This window comes from Anolis sagrei, chromosome 6 (assembly GCF_037176765.1).
Source record: "Anolis sagrei isolate rAnoSag1 chromosome 6, rAnoSag1.mat, whole genome shotgun sequence".
In the NCBI taxonomy this organism is placed as follows: Eukaryota; Metazoa; Chordata; class Lepidosauria; order Squamata; family Dactyloidae; genus Anolis; species Anolis sagrei.
In genome coordinates, this window is record NC_090026.1 from 25888846 (window position 1) to 25910345 (window position 21500).

General features: G+C 36.7%; 3 protein-coding genes across 3 annotated transcripts; all 3 read left to right on the top strand.

The window, feature by feature from the left end:
• Window positions 1-2663: 2663 nt before the first annotated feature.
• LOC132779566 (olfactory receptor 5V1-like) lies at window positions 2664-3587 on the top strand. Its single transcript, XM_060783251.2, has one exon. It carries the CDS (start codon window positions 2664-2666, stop codon window positions 3585-3587), a length of 924 nt encoding a protein of 307 aa, XP_060639234.2.
• An 8417-nt stretch (window positions 3588-12004) lies between these two features.
• On the top strand, window positions 12005-12949 carry LOC132779567 (olfactory receptor 13G1-like). Its single transcript, XM_060783252.2, has one exon. The coding sequence runs from the start codon at window positions 12005-12007 to the stop codon at window positions 12947-12949; it is 945 nt and encodes a 314-aa protein (XP_060639235.2).
• Window positions 12950-19054: 6105 nt separating this feature from the next.
• On the top strand, window positions 19055-19990 carry LOC132779568 (olfactory receptor 13G1-like). Its single transcript, XM_067470524.1, has one exon. It carries the CDS (start codon window positions 19055-19057, stop codon window positions 19988-19990), a length of 936 nt encoding a protein of 311 aa, XP_067326625.1.
• The last annotated feature ends 1510 nt before the right edge of the window (window positions 19991-21500 follow it).

Consider the following 21500-nt stretch of genomic DNA (forward strand, 5'->3'; position numbering starts at 1 on the left):
ATGAACAGTACAGGTAGTAACGGTTCTTTGTACTTTTTTCAAAAGGAGGCTAATATTTGGTGAATTTAATATACTGCACAAAAAGGTAGTGGGACAGAAATTTATATTGGTGTAACTGAACCAATATGAACCAGAAAACTCTCCAGAAACTTGCCTCCTCTTCTTAGTTCTCCGTTTTCTCACCTGGGCTTTCTTATTTTTATTATTTTTCATGTTAAGACTAATTATTTTAAATCATCTAATTTACAGTGGCTAACAGGGTTTCTCCATTTATCCTAGATTGCTAAATATTTAAGTGGATTAACTCTAGCTCTCTTTATTTGGCTATCTGTGTCCATCTTTGACTACCATTCCTATCACCAACATTCAAGTATTCTAGAAATGTATCTAGACATAATCACCTCATGATACAGCACCCAGACTGCAATTCTATTCTGATTTGCTGAGTAGAATGCTTCATTGGCATTATTAGAACTCTCTTCTGAGTAAATAAGCAGATTTGCTCAAATTTACTCAGATTTTTCAACACAATATGAAATATAGATACAGCAGAAACACACATACACTATATTCTGTCTGTTTCAGTAATGCTGTTCTGGGCTTCTGCCATGAATGATGTATTAGGTGCATATTCTTGCTAGATGTCATAGGATGTGTGTGTGTGTGTGCACACACGTTTGCATATCTATTAAAAAGAAAAGGACAAATGTAGGATTAATAGAAATATGTGAACATGGACTTAACACTTACATAGAGTGAAATTTGCAGCAGTGGAAAAAGTATTGCTACATTTTCCTTGTTTTAGATTACACCAAGAGAATGTTTGAGAGACTCAAATTCCAACCCACCCCTCAGTAGCAATACTACTACTACTACTACTACTACTACTACTAATAATAATAATAATAATAATAATAATAATAATTCATGGACATTCTTTCTCTAGCTCCTTTCTTACCTCTTTTTTCTGATTAATATGTTGAAAGTATCTTGTGCAGGTTAAGTATTCCTTATCCAGAACAATATATTTCTTAAGTATTGCCTCCTAATAATTGGATCCTCCATGAAATGTATCACAAATAACACCCTTTCTGGCTTGCAAGTCAATATGTTTATTAATGACTTGCATGAAGTTTATAGGAAATGCTTGTCAAGTTTGTAGAGGACAACAAATTCGGGGAATAGCTAATACTCCAGAGGACAGGGTCAGAATTCAAAATGATGTTAACAGATTAGAAAGCTGGGCAAAAAATAACAAAATGTATTTCCACAAGGACAAATGTAAGATACTACAATTAGGCAGGAAAAAATGAAAATCAAAGATACAGGAAGTGTGATGTCTGGATCGACGACATTACTAGTGAAAACTATCTTGGAGTCTTAGAACAGAATATAGTAACTTTATTGTAATTGTACATAATACAACAAAATTGAATGCCATCCCCAATCCATACTGTATATATAGAATTATAAAAATAAAACACTCATCCTCCCACATTCTAATCAGCATTGCACAACCTGTTCTATCACATCAGTGTGAAACTATAGAGTTCAATATAGTCACAGTTCTGGGATAGTAGTCTAGACAATAAGTTGAACATAAGTCAGCAATGTGATGCAGCAGCCTAAAAAACCAATGGGATTTGGGGCTGCATCAAATGGAGTATAGTGTCTAGATCAAGGGAAGTCATGGTGCCTCTCTATTCTTTGGTCAAACCTTACCTGAAATACTGTGTCTACTTCTGAGAACCCCAGTTCAAAAGAGGTATAGACAAGCTGAATTCCCTTGGGGAGATAGGGCGGAATACAAATAAAATTATTATTATTATTATTACTGCTAATATTATTATTAATGTCCAGAGGGGAGCGGCTAAAATAATCAAAGGTCTACAGACTATGCCCTATGAAGAAAGTTGGGTATGTTTAGCCATCAGAAGAGAAGCTTGAGAGGAGCCATTTACAAATATTTGAAAAGATGTCATAAGGAAGAGGGGGCAGGCTTGTTTTCTGCTGTCCTGGAGACTAGAACTCAAAGCAATGGGTTCAAATTACAGGAAAGGAGATTCCACATGAACATGAGAAAGAACTTCCTGATATAAAAGCTGTTCAACATTGGAACTCTCTGTCTTGGAGTGTGGTGGAAGCTTATTCCTTGGAGGTTTTAAAATAGAGGCTGAATGGTCATCTGTTGGGGATAATTTAACTGTGCTTTTCATGCATGGCAGGGGGTTAGACTAGATGGCCCATGTGGTCTCTTCCAATTCTTCGATTCTATGATTCTAGGCATTAAACAAATATAAAAATTATACAGAGTCTATATATGTGTGTCTTTTCCCTTGACAGGAAGAAAAATATGATCAAATCAGTGGACCATGCAAACTTCACAGTAATATTGGACAAATATTTCATCTGAATAGTAGAAAGCAAATATAATTTCATTAAATATAAATTTAATGAAACCAAATGTATGTAACTATATTTCTAAATAGTTGGTTTTGCTGTATGCCTTTAAGTTTTTTATTTTACTTTTAGTGACCCTGAGAGCTTTTTTGTGTGTGATAGAATTGATTCAGAAGTTGCCATTGTCTCCTCTGCACCTGCCAGAGTGTGACTTCTCCAAGGCAACCCAGTTGGGTTCCATGGTCAAGCAGGGATTTGGCTTCATGGAAAATCAAACTGTGATAACAGAGTTTATTCTCTTAGGACTTTCCAATGATCCACAAGTGCAGTTGCTGTTCTTCTTTGTGTTTCTAATAATATACACTGCCACATTATTAGGAAACTCAATGATTATGTTGATAATCAGGACAGAACCTAGCTTTCACACACCTATGTTCTTCTTTCTCAAAAATCTGGCCTTGGTTGATATCTGTTACTCATCTGTCACAGTCCCAAAGATGCTAGAAAATTTTGTAGGAAGGTCAAAATCCATGCCTGTAGTGGGATGTACTGTACAGATCTTTTTCTTTATCTATTTTGCTTGTACGGAAGTTTCTCTGCTTGCTGCCATGTCGTATGATCGCTACATTGCTATCTGTGACCCACTTCATTACTCGACAATTATGAACAAACAAATGTGTCGTCAGCTGATGGCAGGCACATTTATTATGGGCTTCTTGGATGCTATGGTCAATACAGCACCTTTAATGAACTTGACCTTCTGTGGACACAACAGAATCAACCACTTCACCTGTGATCTTCCTGCAATTTTGAATTTGTCTTGCAGTGAAACATTCATCAATTATATAGTAATCATTGTCTCTGGATTTTTCTTTGGTGTTATTCCTTGCCTCTTAACTCTTCTCTCCTATGTTAGAATAATTTCAACTATCCTGAAGATTCACTCTACCAAAGGCAGGAGCAAAGCCTTCTCCACCTGTAGTTCTCACCTTATTGTGGTTTGTCTGTTTTATTTTTCAACTTTTTTCCGACATATGAAGCTAAGTTCTCTCTCTCCTTCAGATCTGGATAGAGTGATCTCTATCCAGTATCTTATTTTAACTCCTCTCTTAAACCCTATTATATACTGTCTCAAAAATAATGAAATTAAAGCCATTATTTGGAGAAGGTTGGGAAAGCATGGATAAAACTGCTTAATGATGTCTTTTGAAATATCATATAATTTGGAAGTCTTGCAATGTATTGCAGCAATCAACTCCCCAAAAGATTCAAATAGCAAAGGAAAGCCTTCCCCAAATGTAGTTCTCACTTCATTGTGGATTTTAGAAGCTTTTTTTTGTGTGTCAGGAGCAACTTGAGAAAGTCGCTTCTGGTGTGAGAGAATTGACTGTCTGCAAGGACGTTGACCAGGGGATGCCCGGATGTTTTGCCATCCTGTCCGAACATATTCTCCCCTACAAGCCATCAAGGGTGTTAAGATCTTCTGGAGAGGCCCTGCTCTCGGTCCTGCAACCATCGCGCGTCTGGTGGGGACGAGAGACAGGGCCTTCTCTGTGGTGCCCCCCCGGCTTTGGAACTCTCTCCCAAATGAAATTAGATCTGCCACCTCCCTCCTGACCTTTAGGAAACAGGTGAAATAATGGCTTTGGAACGAGGCATTCCCAGAATAATGGCGGAGACTTGAAACTGATTAATGTATTGACCACAAAGTGCTGATTGAGTCGGACATTGTTTTAACTTGGCAAACTGGTTTTATATGTATGTTATTTTATTGTATTTTTATCCATTGTTATGTATGATGTATAAATGGTTTTATTTGTTAGCATTGAATCCTTGCTGTGAACCATCCTGAGTCCCTCTACAGAGGTTAGAGAAGAACGGTATATAAAAGTTTTAAATAGATAATAATAAATAATCCTGTAGAAGGCTTCCCTCATGTCCCTGCATGAGAAGCTGGAACTGACAGATAGGAATTCACCCAGCTCCCCGGATTTGAACCGCCGACCTTTTGGTCAGCAGTCCAGCAAACACAAGGGTTTAACCCATTGCACCACCAGGGGCTCGATTTAGAAGCTGTAGACAACATTAGAAAGTAATTGGAAGAGTAAACAAGTATTCTAATGCTTATAAGGAAAAAATAAAGCACATTAATTATGAATACTAGAAACATATATATTGAAATTGGATGACTTTTTATACTAAATAGTTAAATAATATAGATTATATGAGGTCCATAATAACTATATAGATCTTTGTTACTGCTTAATTAAGTTCAGTTAAGAATTAAAAGAATCTATGTTATCTATATTTAATATTGGAATTGATTACTATATATGCAAGATGAATTTCTGCAGCCTTTATATCTTCATGAAAAATGTGTATTTATTTATTTATCTATTTATTTATTTATCGTGTCAGGGGCAGACCAAACAGTTGCATTTCATTTTTTAACAAACAAACAAACAAAACACAAAGTTTACAAGCTTGGTAGCTGATTAAATGTCCTTTGACCAGTAGCTGGCCACTTGGAGTGCCTCTGGTGTTGCCGCAAGAAGGTCCTCCGTTGTGCATGTGGCAGGGCTCAGGCTGCATTGCAGCAGGTGGTCTGTGGTTTGCTCTTCTCCACACTCACATGACATGACATGGCATGACATGAGAGAAGCCTCCTTGCAGGATTACAAGACATCCGGGCGTCCCCTGGGAAACGTCTTCATAGACAACTGATTATCTCACTCCAGAAGCGACCAGAAGCGACTTGCAGCATGCAAAAATGCTAATGAATGTAGCTCACTTTTTCATGGATCTGACTTTTCCTACGAGATGCTTATTTACTTTTCGATATCTTTACCTCTGTCAGAATGTAATTTTTCCCTTTTCTCTCATGTTATTTATAAATTTAAATAAAAAGAGAAAGAAATCACATTGAAGCTCTCTGTTCTAAACATGTACAGTGAACAAGGGTTAGATAGAATACTGTATCAATGCAGAAGAAAATGGAATCTTGCAGTAGAAGACATATACTGTAGTTCTTCCCATTTATGATAGATCTTCTACTGCAGGATGTCTGCCATAAATGGAGCAAGAAGAGAAGAAAAAGTGGTATTCTAAAACCTAAAAAAATATATTGAATTTGTTCAGTATCCTGGTTGCAAGAATAGAATTGTATCCAGATATCAGGTGTAATAGTTTAACAGAACTGGAGAACTTTGGGAAGTACTTGTTTGACATTGCTACCTTTCTTTCCCTCTATTGATCCTCTTCTCGTGCCTTCACAACCAACTTGATAAACATGCTAACTGTGTGGTTATAACAACTGATTAAGGCTATGCTGAAATTTAAATGGATGGAAAGGTAGATGCTTCAGAAAACCCCACGTTGAAGCAGTACTAGAGACAAGTGCTATCTTCTCAGGTATGACCACATGCCTATCATTCCTTACTGACTAACCTCAAAGCAGGAAAAACGTCAAATTGCCATCCTTCTCTCTTTGCAAAGGAGGAGGGGCAATCATAAAAGCAGCCACAATCAATTTGCAAAGGGAGAGTGGCAAAACTTTTAAATTATCCCCCTGGAAACCAGGACTCAGTGTAATGGGTTCAAATTACAAGAAAGGATATTCCACCTGAACATTAGGAAGAACTTCCTAACCATAAGAACTGTTTAGCAGTGGAACTTTCTGCCTGGGAGTGTGGTAGAAGCTCCTTCATTGGAAGCTTTTAAACAGAAGTTGGATGGCCATCTGTCAGGGGTACTTTGATTGTGCTTTTTCTGCATGGCAGGAGATTGGACTAGATGGCCCATGTGGTATCTTCCAACTCTATGATTATATGATTTTATAATCAGCACTCATTGGCAGAGAAGGCCAAAGGCCTTGTCAAATTGCAACTCCCAAGATTCCATAGCATTGAGCCATGGCAGTTAAAGTGCTGCCAAACTTCATTAATTTTACAGTATAGGTGTATTCTCTACAATCTCCATACATGGCTTTCTGAAAGTGTCTTGCTTGGGTGTATCTCCATGATCCACACCATTTTTAAAATTTTGTCTTTGGATATATTCATAATTGCAATGTCTATTAAAGAATGGGCTGTCTAAATTAGCAAATTGATGGATATTTAATCATGCTAAAATTTCCATAATGTATATGTTTTGGAGTAGTGACTTTTTGGGAGGAAGTACTTGCATGAATAAATTTGCTATTGGAAAGCTCAGGGATATGCATGTTCTTTTGAATTATTCCTCTTGTTTGAAAATTAACAGGTGGTTAATAAAAGAGATTTTCATGCCGTTTGACTGCTAAAATATATTTCTTCACTGGAAAAGCATTTTTGTCTACCAGCAACCCAGTGGATAGAAGATGTAATAATACCTGTAATAGTTGAAGGAATGGTGTATAGATGAAATTTATAAATGATCTCATATTAAATACCAGTATTTCTTCAGCTTTTGCAAAAAATTATGACAAATGTAAGATAACGAAAGATACGAAGTCTATTGATTAGTCCACTGACCATATCAACAATAAAGACAAAACAAAAAGGTACACAAATAGACACTAATCACTGTGTTAAGACTCCTGTAATAGTGAACTAACATACATTAGAACTTGATTAAGTTAAACATAATTAAAAAGATAATCATTAAAATGCCAAGGAAAAACTTCATACCACAAAAGTTAAAAACGAAGGTTAAAATAAAGGTTAAAATAGACCAGCTATTACACAATTCCATTAGTATGACTAATGTAGTTCTTTTTCCTTCTTTTGTGTTTGTATTTTTGTTATTGTGAAATGTTATTCTATGTAACTGTACATAAAAAAGTTTTCTTTTTACTGTTTTGATGTTGGTCTTCACTCTTAGGACAACATACCAGCATAAGTTAGGACAACATACCAGCATAAGTAAAGCTGGGGGAGGAAGGAGATTTGCCTCCTCCCCAGAACCCGAGGCAAGAAGTAGTTCCATCAGGAACTATTTTAAAGGGGGCAGAACTGACCTAAGGCATCAGCCAGCCCCCTTTCTTCATTGTGTTTCTGATCTTTGACACACCATGCCTACCCATTAACAGTATAATTTATTGATTGCCTGAAGGGACCGGGTAGGAATGTTTTTCCCTCCTATGTTCTAGGAGGGTTTTTTGCCTGCCCTATACTGTTCTCAGGGGCAAATTGGGATGGTGTGGTTTTTAAATAGGCCTAGAAAACAGCTAGGAGAATCTACAATTTGGTGTACACCCAAGGCACCCTACTTTGGGGTAAGGGCCATGAACTAAAACATTCACCTGTGATTCATTTTGATGAGGTGAGGTGAAACCAAATGGCCTACGAATGGGGAAAGTCTGGCCTCAACAACTTTGAGGGAGTCTTCTCTGGCACGTTTCCCTTAAAAGTTGCCCGGTTAAGGTCAACAGGGGACCCAGGTGTTCCACCCTAATTAGCCGAAGGGTAGGCCAGGCAGGGACGCTACCTTGGCTTTTTCCATACCAAGTTCATGCCACCCATAGAATTAGATTTCGTTACTAACTTTAATTGGTAACAGTTAATAAAACTTCTAAACTAATAAAAATTTTCAACCCATAACTGTTGTGTGGACTCGTTATTTTGGGGATCTTGTTCTTACCGTTCTTATTTAAAACATTATTCAAAATGTGAAAATGAAAGCATTATAATGCTGCATCAACATTTTTAAATTGCAAAAACATGATTTTAGTAATAGTTTTCCTCCTCTGTAAATGTGCAAAATTGTCCTGAGCATATTGCTATTAGAATGAAACATAAATATTTCAAAGAAATAAATGAATACAATTAAACAAAAAAGCTCCAAAAATATTATGTAGGAATCACCATCTTTCAGATGATACCTCAAAGGTCTTTCTCCCAATGGAACTATCATTGTATTTATAGAAAGATTCTAAAGCTGCTTATTTGCTATGGTCTGAAAAGTATATCTTCTAGTTTACTATCAGCTGTTTGGTGTCTAATGATCAGATTAATAGAAGGTATTTGGCAGTGATGTTTGCCAGATGAGAAAGAGAAAAAAAGATTCCATATATGTCATAAGAAGAAAGAAGAAACACAACCAAGAAGAAGCAAAGATAAATAAGATCAAAGGTACATATTCAATTTGGTTTCAAATTATTTTATCTCCAATCTTACATTTATCACACATGAAAAATAACTTTAGATTTTCAGATGCATGCAAAGCTATTGAGTATTAAGCTTTTATTTGGATGATCATTGCAGAGTACAACTGAAGAGCTAAAGAGGGACAGAATAGTAGCACAAATCTTAATATGTGCACATCTTTGTATCTTTTCTTTTCAAATAAAAGAGTGATTCATATAGAGCTTCATTAAATTGGGGATGGACCATGATCCGGATTAGTATTAAAATTACTATGGGAACCCTGTTTGATCCCATGATTAAACATTCCTTTTCCAGATTTCAGTTACAGTTTAGTTTCTTCATCCTCAGTAAATTTTAGCTCTAGACATCTCCACTGCCATCACTAACACATTGGATATAGCTATCTGGAAGATCACTGAGATCATTAGAAACCACTGCCCATATAATGAGATTATACAATTTTTTTTAAAAAAAACACAACTAAGGCTCAGCACAAACAGATGATGGCAGTAAAACTTGAAATTTGGATATGGATATTCTTGATCTTCAAACAGTGCTGGACCCCCAAACAGTATTGACCACATTGAGTTAGCTGGGAACTGAAGTTCAAAAATAACAGCAGAGTCACCCCACCCAAGCATTAGAAAAAAAATGTATACTTTAAAAATAAGATTGTTGAGCCTATTCAACTTGACATATGATCTTGAAAATGTACAAAACTGATAATATCTCAAGCCTCTTTTTTAAGTGTGTTATTTTCCTATTACACACTCTCTTGTTTTGTTGAATACTGTATATACTCATGTATAAGTCTAGAAATTTTAGTCAATGAATGAACCCAAAAAACCTGGGCCAATTTCTCTACAGGTTTATGTGGATATTTATCTTTCTTTTTTGTAAAATACCGGGAAAGAAAGTGTTTAGTCTGTTCCAGGAGAACTTAAAAGAATCTCTGATTCCTTTATTATCTCTGTCTTGGCACTGTTTTTCACCTTTGTGAAAAACTGGTCAGAAAACGTTAGGGATGGACCATGGTCAGAACTAAGAATAACATTATTCTCTAACATACCTCCACTTCTGGCCTGTTTGAATGCCTGTGTGGAAAAAGATTGGTGGTGTTTAGGAGCAATTGCTTTTCCTCTGAGGAATGTCCCTTGATTTATCTATGGGTCATACTGAAATCCGTGATTTGTCCCCAAAACCTTCCCTCAATTTATACATGAGGTCAACTTATACATGAGTATATATCATACTATATGTGTATAAAATAAAAAATAATCTTCCCGTTGATTTATTATAATCTACTGGCTGCAATTGCAATGCCTTGCTATCCGCATCCCTTTTTGTTTATGTTTACAATGTTTCATGATACAGGGGTTACAAAAATGCATAGTGTCTTTCATCTGGTCTCATGGCAAAGTTAAGTCATCTTTCATAGAAAACTGAATTTATATTATGTGCACTGAAATCTGTTTAAAGAATTCAGTTTTCAGATGTGCATTACTGCCCATAATTAAGGATGTTTCTATCCACTTCAGTTTAATGTGAATGTGATTAAAAATGGCTTTTTCCATCAGGCTTGGGATATTTGCCTGGATGTAGGTTTTGTTTATTGCTGTTTTTTGGAAGGATGATAAAAGCAATGTATTTGAAGTCAGTTCTAGTACTGATTAGTTACCACCTAGAGAAATACTGTATTTTTTCAATTGTAAGACACCATTGATTGTAAGATGCATCCTAATTTCAGTAACACCTCCACTAACAAAAAAAACATAAGGTACACTTGTGATTCTAAGATTCACCCCATTTTAGAGAGGGTTATTTAAGGAAAAAAGTGTGTTGTAGAACTGCAAAAAATATAGTACCATCACTGAAGTGCGAGACAGCTGTGATGATGGAGCTCTATTGTCATAGCTAAGTCCCCCAAAAACTTACCTTAGCTTTCAAGCAGGCCCACTAACATAGGGATTTTCCAGGTAAATAACACCTTACTTCAGGAAGTGGAAATATGTTTTTCACTCACTGTTGCAATCCACAGTACCACAGAAATCTCTTTCGACAGGCTGTTTGATTTCTAAGGTAAGTTTTAATGGGATTTTATGATGTTGCATTGGTGAAATGATCATAAACACAGATTCCAAAAAATGTACAGTGTCATACACTATTGTAAATACTGGACAGGACCACAGCCATTGATTATGAAGGTCTTCAAAAACTGGGCAAAATATTTTATTACATGTACCAACACCTGATGAAAATGAAGGCAATTAGGAGTTTTTCCTTAAACATTTTCAAAAGTTCTAGATAAGCAATAATAATTGTCAAGGATGACTTTATTTTTTATTATTATTTACAGTATATATACCCCGAAGGGGACTAAGAGCAACTTTTACAGAATACACACATAAAGCAAACATTCAATGCCAATTATACACTTAACAAGGACAGAAAATACAAACAGAGGTAAAGGCAGTTTTTTCCTATCGTATTTCCAGCATCTTGAAGGCTGTACTCAACTTCAGCCACTGAGGGTGCTGTTGCTCCATCTTTCATGCCAAGGAGCTTACCTCTGATCAACTGATGTCCTTAAGGAAGACTTTATTTATTTACTATATTTATATCCCGCCTTTCTCAACCCCGAAGGGGACTCAAGATGGCTTACAGCAGAGGCCTTAAAACAATTCAACAATAAATATGCAGTTACATTAAGATTAAAAGCAATTAAAATATAAACATTACCACTTTTTTGTCGTGTCAGTAGCAACCTGAGAAACTGCAAGTCGCTTCTGGTGTGAGAGAATTGGCCATCTGCAAGGACGTTGCCAAGGGGACGCCCGGGTGATTTGATGTTTTATCATCCTTGTGGAAGGCTTCTCTCATGTCCCCGCATGAGGAGCTGGAGCTGATAGAGGGAGCTCATCTGCCTCTCCCCAGATTCGAACCTGCGACCTGTCGGTCTCCAGTCCTGCCGGCACAGGGGTTTAACCCACAGTGTCACCGGGGGCTCGACATTACCACTTACTGCTATGAAATCACATTATCCACAATCAAGGTTTATTAACTCCTCGCTAAAAGTGGTACCTATATATCTACTCACATTTCTGCTTTTGACCTTCTAGGTGGGAAGGTGAGCTCGGACTAATGATGGGTGTTCACCCTGACCAAGATCGAACTGCTGACCTCTTACTTGGAAGGATGTTTCTGCAACACAGCAGTTTAGCCTGCTAAGCCCAGCCCCTATAATCTTGATTATATGACAAGATATTTCATCAGATTATCCTAGCTGGCATTTACAAAACCTCAATTGAAATCAAGGGTAGTTTCTGGAAAGCATTAAAAAATTCTAAGTAAGCAATATCAGAACTGATCCCATAATGACATTTATTTTAACATGTGTACTCAGGTCAATGGAAATATTTTGGTAACTAAAGTAACCCAATCTATCTGTCTTCTAGACTATCAGCAAAAGAAATACCTACATGAAGAATCAGTCCACAACAATGGAGTTTATACTGGTTGGTTTAACAAATTCAGCTGAACTACAGACACTTCTCTTTTGGATATTTACATTTATCTATGCTATAGCCTTGACTGTTAACTGCTTTCTCATCTTTAGCGTATGCAACTGCAGAAACCTTCACACCCCCATGTATTTCCTGCTCATCAACTTGTCTTTAGTAAATATATTCTCTATTTCAGTTACAACTCCTAAACTGCTCCAGGCTCTTTGGACCCGGAGAAAGATAATATCATTTTATGGCTGCATTACACAAGTGTTTCTTTTTATATGGACTTTGGGAACAGAACTTTCTCTTCTTTCATTCATGGCTTTTGACCGTTATGCTGCTATCTGTCATCCTTTGCAATATGCACTGATCATGCGGAAGGAAGCATGTGTTTGCATAGCAGCAGGAGCGTGGCTTGTTGGAATGGTTAACTCTGCAGTCCATGCTGGACTCATGCTGAAGCTTTCCTTCCATGATTCAAATATAATCAACCATTTCTTTTGTGATGTTCCACCACTTTTAAAGCTTGCATCCTCAGACACCAGTATCAATGAGAGCATGGTTTTTATGGCAGATGTCATATTCGGGATATTTAATTGTGGTTTGACTCTAATGTCATATTTCTTCATCATGAGAACCATCTTCAGAATTCGTTCTACAGAAGGGAAGAAGAAAGCTTTCTCCACATGTTCCTCACATCTGGTTGTTGTCAGTTTTTACTTCTCCTCGGTCATTTACACATATATTAGGCCCTCATCTGTCTACACTTTAGATAAAGACAAATGGGTTTCTCTCCTATATACTGTTGTAACTCCAGTGCTTAATCCAATGATATATTCTCTGAGAAACAAAGAAGTTAAAAAAGCCCTTAAGACATTTGTTGGAAAAAACGTTCTGATTCCAGGGCCTCAAGCTTGAGTTGTAAATATTTTAATCATCATCATCATCATCATCATCATCATCATTATTTATATCCTGCCTCTCTCCTCTAAGAGACTCGGAATGACTTACAACAAGGCAAAGCAATACAAAATAACAATAAATACACAATACAGTAAAATTAAGACAAATAATAAATAGAACATAACATAATAGGGGAAAAAAACAGATCTCAGGGCTCATACAGGTTTATAGGAGGAGACGTGGTCACATGAATAGGCTGGACCTGAATCATGTAGGGCTTTGGAAGTAATAACTTGCACTTTGAATTGGCCCCGGAAACACATAGCCAGTAGAGCTGTTTTAACAGGGGGATTAAAACAGCTCCAGGTGTGCTCCCTGTAATTGGCTGCTGTTAATAGTCTGGCTGCTGATTTTTGTAACAATTGTAGTTACACATCTAGAGGAACTATAATGATCACCTGCTTACAACCAAGCATTGATTTGGTGAACATTGAAACAAACAAACAAAGAACTATGTACTTTTGAGGTACGGGCCAACTGCGACCGTACCTCGAAAAGCCAGACCTGGCCACAGTATTCCTTGTCTTACATCTCAGATGGATAACTGCAATGCACTCTATGTGGGGCTGCCTCTGAAGATTTTTTTCTCATTGTATTTCTTACACGCACACACATGCACACACACACACACAAGGAATAAAAGTGGGAGGAAAAAGCTTCCTGAAGACTTTGGACATCAGAATACTGCTCAAAATCTCACTATTCTATTGGATTTATCAATTGTTGTGTAGCCCTTATTTTTAAACTGGGAAAGAACCCCCCCTCCCCCCGGTTTCCTTGTTCATCATTTTTTCATGAGGAGAGGCCTCATGGTGGCCAGGGAATTTTTCAGGAAGTTTTAGAAGCTAAACTGGGGGGGGGGGGATATGGTGGGGGTATGGGTGGGCACCCTCCTGTACCTTTGGGCTTCAAGAACCCAAAGGTGCATGATGACTCACACCCAGTGTCACAGAACACAACCCAGGAAGTCAATCCCCAAAAGCCCAATACCTCATTAGACCCAGACCTTTCAGTAAGGCCCAGATCTAATTAGGTATTTCATTAATACACAATAAAACAGGGAAACCTTGGTATATTAAATATTAATTTACTTTTACCAGAGGCATCATTTGAACACCTCTGGTAAAAAATCAAGACAAGTTCCACGTTTTGGGCCTGTCTGGATGGGCTGTAGTCTGCTTTAGAACTTTCAACTTTATGCATGTGCAATACAATATATTTTACTCTAGAAATCCTTTACTTTGTAATTAAATATAGGTGTTTGCTGGTCAATGCTTAATTATTTCTTAATTAGATAGTTGCAATGTCCTCTATATCAGGCTGTCCTTGAAAAGTGTCTGAAACTGATAACTGCTTGAAAAAGTGACAGTCCGGCTCTTGTCCGGTGTGTCTAAAGCCAAGACAGAGGCAGACTTTGGGAACTTTTGATATGCTTCTGAGCTCAATTCAAGGTGCTGTTTTTGACCTCACAAATTCCCAAATGGGTTGGGGCAGGATAGTGAAAACTATCATCTTCTGTATATTAGGGTTGTTGTTGTTGCTGCCGCTGCTGTTGCTGCTGCTGCTGCTGCTGTTGTATGGCAACCTTACAATAGGGTTTATTTGGTAGGGTTTCTTCAGGGGAGACTTGGCATTGCCATCTTCTGAAACAAAGCAAGTTTTACTGGCTCAAGGTCACCCAGTGGGTTTCTATGGTTGAGCAGGGATTCTAACCTTGTTATCCTACAGTCACACAAAAACTGTAATGGCTCTTCAACCATTTGAGAATGCCTGAAATTTAGGAACCACACACATCCAGAAATAATTCTTATTGAATGCTGTTTAACTAAGTAGAAACACAACTTTCCCTTGGATAACACAATGAAAATTAAAATAATTTATAAATCATTGGATTTTGTCTGGTGTTTATAAGAATGAACATTAAGCTTGAATTTTGAAAATGTGCCAGTTGTTGTACTGGTACAAACTTTTTCTTCACCAGTATGATGAAGAATCATTATCTTCCTCCCAATACCTCAGAGGTTCTTTTCCCAGCTGAACAGCTTAGAAAGATTTCTAAACTGTATAGTACATTTCCCCAAAACAAGGTGTATCAAAAGGATCAGAGAAATTATCCTAACTATCTTACTGATGAGAAAGCATTATTCTTATAATTTGCCAGAGCAGAAAATCATTTTAATCCACAAGAACTAATCTATTAAATCAGTAAGAAGGCACCACATTATAATAGGAATGCAGGTAAATATTTCAGTGTTCCTCTTCCACTCCTGTGTTGCTTTAACATCTTTTATAGTACACACACACAGTTAACCATGAATTCAATATTGGGTGATTTCTGGTTATGTGGTATTGTTATTATTGAAAAAACTGAGAGTAAGTCAAGGAAGAGAAGTTTTCAATAAGATAATGAGATCAAGCCAAAACCTTATGTCTCCCATTCTCATCTCTGTTTTTCATTAGATATTAAAAAATAGTTTCAATCAATAGATAATTTCAGGCTGTCATAAATTCTACTTACTGAGGAACAGTCAAAATTCTCTCTCTCTTTCTCTGTCATACACAGAGTGGTCTCTATTAAATCTGTTGATAGCTTCATTGGCTTGCTTTCCATAGGGGACAATCTTTGTTAGTTGTGCCATGTTCTTTATCTCCTTCACATTCCACCCTGAGAGTCCCTAACTATCAATCCTATGAAAACTATATATTTTTGGGGACCTCAGCTATATTTTTGGAGAGTCATATACTGTAAGATGAATGCTTATACCGTAGCATTTCTTCTTATTGATTGTTCATTCACAGGATTGTCATGAGGTATTTATTTATCATATCAGAAGCGAACAGAGGGTACAGTTGTAATGTTTCTAAAAACACCAACAAATATCACTGCTTCCTTGTTTGTTTCATATTGATATTTGCTTGTTTGTTTGTGCCATGAGGTAGATAACTGGAAGTTCATGTAATAGTTTGTGCTTAACTGATTGTATGAGTTAGCTGTGTCTGGTAGATTTTCTGCATTTCCTCCCCCTAGCATTATACAACATATAGCTTCCTCCTGCAGTAGTGGTCTACATTTCCATGTTATCTATCAGTGTGCCTCTCTCCTCTTAGACATTCAACATGACAAGAAAGCAGTGATATTTGCCCTAGGATACTGTGTGTTTATCTTGTACACCTCAAAAGTAGTATTATCATTAGTCTCTAAGGTCACAAGGATAGCAACAAGTAGGATTATGATAGTTTATTTTTCATGTACCTCTTTTTAAATGTATTTATCTTGAATTTTCATATGGGAGATATGCAGTGCCTCTAACATACATCTGGGAAATATGAAAAAAATGTAATGACCAGATGACCAGTCTGACTTTGAAAATATGATATCACACACAAATATTACTTGTCTTTAAAATAAAGAGGGTAAAAATTCACAGCATCTCAGGGATAGAGATGATACCAGTAATTTGAAATTTAAGAATTTTTGCATATTAATAGAAATAGTTGACACTTTAGAGCACTGTGCAGGCATTCCATTTGTGTAGAATATCTTCAGCTATTGTTGCATTTTCTTGATCTTAATCAGGCGGGGGGGGGGGGTGAGTTATGATGTTATGTTGGTTGTTATTGCTTTTGTGTTGTTGTCTATGCACTTGTTTTATTTTGTGTGTGTTCACACCTTTGAGCACTTTGTGAGCTGCCCTGAGTTTCTTTGGGAGATGGTGGCAGAGTAAAGAAGAAGAAGAAGAAGAAGAAGAAGAAGAAGAAGAAGAAGAAGAGGAAGAGGAAGAAGAGGAGGAAGAAGAAGACCGCAGATGCCATAATTTAGAAATATGGCTTCATGAGCACTATGTAGAACCTTGATTTTCTAGGTTTTCACATTGTATGGAGAACTTTTTAAAAATGAGAATGTTTCACACTTGCATACAATTTATGCAATGTGCCAAAGATGATAGTGGATTGGAGAGAGACTAATTATTTTATGTGTTGGTTCTACATCCAAACAGATTGACTGTGTAGGGTATAAGGTGTATGTATAGGAAAGAAAAAAGAAAGTGTGACAGTGAGCACAAGGCATGAACAGAGGAACATAGGTAAGAACAATGATTTGTAAATGAAAGGTTGGGAGGGTTGCCTAGTAAACTAGAATTCTAGAACTCCCTACAGACAAGGAATTGCTTTCAGGCAGTGAGAAAGGAAAGCAACTATACCAGCACTACAGCCAACAGCAAGAACACCAGCCAGGTATGATGCCTAACTTGATTGACTATATCAGAGAAGAAAGGGCTACAAAATAATTTCCTTCTTTTGAATGAACAGAAATGCCAGAAGACCTTTGCTTTCAATGAAGAAACCAAGATTTTAAGCATTTCTAAGTGCAAAGAATGAAGTGGATGTATGAAAAGATTAAAACCAGAGGTCAGCTAGTTGTGGTCTTTCATGTATTGTTGGACTGAAATTGCTAATAGATTTCGCCATTAGGTTTACTAGATTTTAATAGATTTGAAGTATGTTTTGGACCTTATTTAATTGGGTTTGTAAGTTCTTTTAAATGAATTTGACTTGGTTATTCTCTTTGTTACCTTGCAAGGAAATATGTGGAAATATGTGGAATGTCAGTTAAAGTGTTATTTGGCCCATTGGCAAACTGAAATGCAATAAAAAGCTTAGCTCATTTATGCATTACTCAAATTGTATCTTGTAAGACAGGGCAGTACACTATTTAAAATGACACATAGTGCAACTTTTGAAACTAGATAAATGTGTTGACTGACTCCCAGAAAAGTATTCAGATAATGGATATTTTTGTCTACTTGTGTACTTTTTCGTTTTGTCTTTACTGTTGATATGGTCAGTGGACTAATCAATAAACATCTTTTTATTATTATTCAGATAATGGGATACATCTACATTTTAGAATTAATGCAATTTGGCACCACTTTAACTTTCATGGCTCAATGCTATGGAATCGTAAGTTGTAGTTTTATAAGTTCTTTCACCTTCTCTGTTAAAGAGTTCTGGTGCCTTACCAAAAGACAAATACCAGGATTCCTTATAATTGATCTATGGCAGTTACAGAGGTCTTAAACTGCATTGATTCTATAGTACAGACTTACAGTGGAGACATATCAAATATTGGAAAAAGCCAGGCTCCTCTCAAAATGTTGACATTAACTAACAAAAGATTAATCAAGGGAGAAATTGGGCTATGTATTCAAATAACTTAGGACTTAATGACCAAAATAAAGGTCAGTCTTATATCCCAGAATATCAAGGCAGAAAATCCCACAATATCTGCTTTGAACTGGGTTATCTGAGTCCAAACTGAGCCTGCCAAGCAGCATCAGATGATACATGGCAGGCCCCACCCACATTCCTCCTAAAGTGGAGGGGAAGATGTTTCTTCCTCCATCATGGAGAAGAAAGTGTCCTTTTCGTAGCTCTAATGGAGCTACCCCCACCTTTTCTCCCTTTTCCCTATATCATGGCATTGCCACCCTTTCTCCCATCTGTATGATGGCATTACTGCCCTTTCTCCTAATCTCCTGGGGACAGGGACAGGGTGCCAATGCACCCCACCATATGATGGGGGAAGGAGGGAGGGTGCACTGGCAAAACTGCATGGCCTGAAAAGGCCATGTGAAGAAGTCTTAAATGTATCTGGAATCAAAAGCAATTTATTATATCATGTGGCACCTTCAAGGAATACATCTTACTGGTGAAATGAATTTTCATAAACTATGGTCTACTTATAGTGATAGAATGGGATATAGTATATGAAATATATGAAGTCTTGAAGATACGTTAAATCAAAAGCAAACTGTGGCCATCGAGCTAAATGATTTGATTTTATGGTTAGAGATATGAGACATTTCTCTAAAAGTACATATATTCAGTTGTTAATTCTATTCTGCAAATGCAAATTTGTCCTTATTCGTTATTACTTAATTAGTGCTTGTTGCAGTATTAATTTACTGAGTGATGATTCTTCTCCTATCAATTGATATTATCTTTACATATATTTGTTTTGTTTTGTTTGTCCAGGTCTACAGTCACATAATATTGGAAATGAAGAATCATTCTGTTATTACAGAGTTCATCCTTGTAGGACTTTCCAGTTCACCTGAACATCAGATGATTCTCTTCTGGTTATTCTCTCTCATTTATGCTGTGGCTATAATCAGTAACATCCTCACCATCCTCGCAATTGGCACTTGCAGCAAACTCCACACACCAATGTACTTCTTGCTCATCAATTTATCTATAATAAACATTTGCTCAATTTCTGTTACAGTTCCCAAAATGTTACAAACCATTTTAGTTGAAAGAAAAAGCATTACCTTTCCTGGTTGCATTGCACAGGTGTATGTTTTCACCTTAATGCTAGGGACTGAACTTATGCTCCTGGCATTCATGGCTTTTGACCGCTATGCTGCTATTTGCCGCCCTTTCCAGTACATGGTCATTATGAGGAAGGAGTTTTGCCTTGAAACTATAGCAGGTCTGTGGCTCATAGGCATGGCTAATTCTGCAATTCAGACAGGACTTGTGGCACGGCTTTCCTTCTGTGACTCCAACATCATCAACCATTTTTTCTGTGAGCTTCCACCCATGTTCAACATCTCCTGTTCAGACACAAGTTTGAATGAAACAATGGTTTTCACTGCTTCTGTAATCATTTTAATAGGTAGCTGTGCAGTGACACTAACTTCATATTGCTTTATTGTGAGAGATATTATAAAAATCCGTTCCACAGAAAGTAAGAGAAAAGCTTTTTCAACATGCTCTTCCCATCTCTTGGTAGTCAGCTTTTATTATTCGACAATAATCTATACTTTCCTCCGGCCTGCTTCATCTTACTCCCTGGAAGAAGACAAAGTTATTGCTATTATTTATTCGGTGTTGACTCCAGTCCTCAACCCATTCATTTACTCTTTGAGGAACACTGATGTTAAAGAGGTACTCATAAAGCTGATAGTCAAAAGGGTCTCCCAGAAAGATTAGTTATCTTCCTCTGATTGAACAATGCATAGTGATTGAATCATGTACATATTGCAATTCAATTTCCATTCAGAAAGCAAAGCCATATTTCTGAAATGTTGTATATTGGAAAAGTAAAACAGAATTATAGTTAGACATTCACATTGGCATTAATTTGGTAATACAATGTATGATTTAGGGTACATCTACACTGCAGAATAAATGGAATTTGATATCTCTTCACTACTGTGGCTCAATGCCATTACATGGAACAGGAGTTATCTATTTATTCTGGGAGGTGTAGCTTTACAAAGGCTTTAGATTTCTCTGCTAAAGAGTGTTGATGCCTCACCAGATTACAACTCATGTGATTTCATACATGGAGCTATGGCAGTGAAGTCTTTTAAGGTTTCCTCTTTTTTGGAAATACTGGCAGTACAACATTGAGAGATATTGTATTTGAGTAGCAAACATATCATAATCTTTCTAATCATTATAGTAGGGAATAGGGAGGATGTCTGAAGAATGATATAATCATAACATTCTATGGAAAGCTGCTCTGCGAGTCTTAAAAGACAATCCAGCCAAATCTTTCCTTTGAATAAGAAGTTGTCAGTTCTTAAAAGTTTCTAATATGTTTGCTCACATACTTGAATCCTAGTTAAGGAACCACTGAATTGCTTGTATGGTATTCTGATAATGTATTATTTATTAATTAATTGTACAATTTCTCTGTCTATATTGTAAGGGTAAGCTATGCTGTGGAGGCCTTACATCTAAATAAATAAATGAAGAAACAAAACATGTTATTAATAAATTAACTGGAAGTTTCTGCATATAGGATGTTTAGATTTTAATTTTAAAAAGAAGATGTAATATAGCTAGGAATACAGGAGAAAATGTGTAGACTATTAAGCAGTCATCATCCATTTTCATATACTGTGTTAAAAATGCTTCAGATTACATGTTTTTGAATGTCGGGATGCTTAAAAACTATTCTAAAAAGCATACATGAATGCAAAGCCTGATATAAAATGTATTCATCTATACATATTTTTAAGAAAATGTGTTTTAAAATATTAACAAATTTTAGTATCAATGTCTGTTTTTTTTAAAAAAAAATCACAAAACAATGGAATGTCAGGACACCAGTGAAAAAAGTGACAATTTCCTTGCAATGATTAGAAAGAAATGAAAATAGCCTGAATATTGGCCCCAGTAAGAACCCGATTGTAATCTATGAAATAACTTCACAGTGCTCTTCAAATTAGTGGATTTGTCAGCCTTAGTGGAGGCATCGCATTTGCATTTGTTATACCTTTCCTGCCACCCTGTGTCCAGAATAGTTTGTTTTTTTTGTCGTGTCAGGAGTGACTTGAGAAACTGCAAGTCACTTCTGGTGTGAGAGAATTGGCCGTCTGCAAGGACGTTGCCCAGGGGACGTCCAGATGATTTTTTGATGTTTTTATCATCCTTGTGGGAGGCTTCTCTCATGTCCCTGCATGAGGAGCTGGAGCTGATAGAGGGAGCTCAT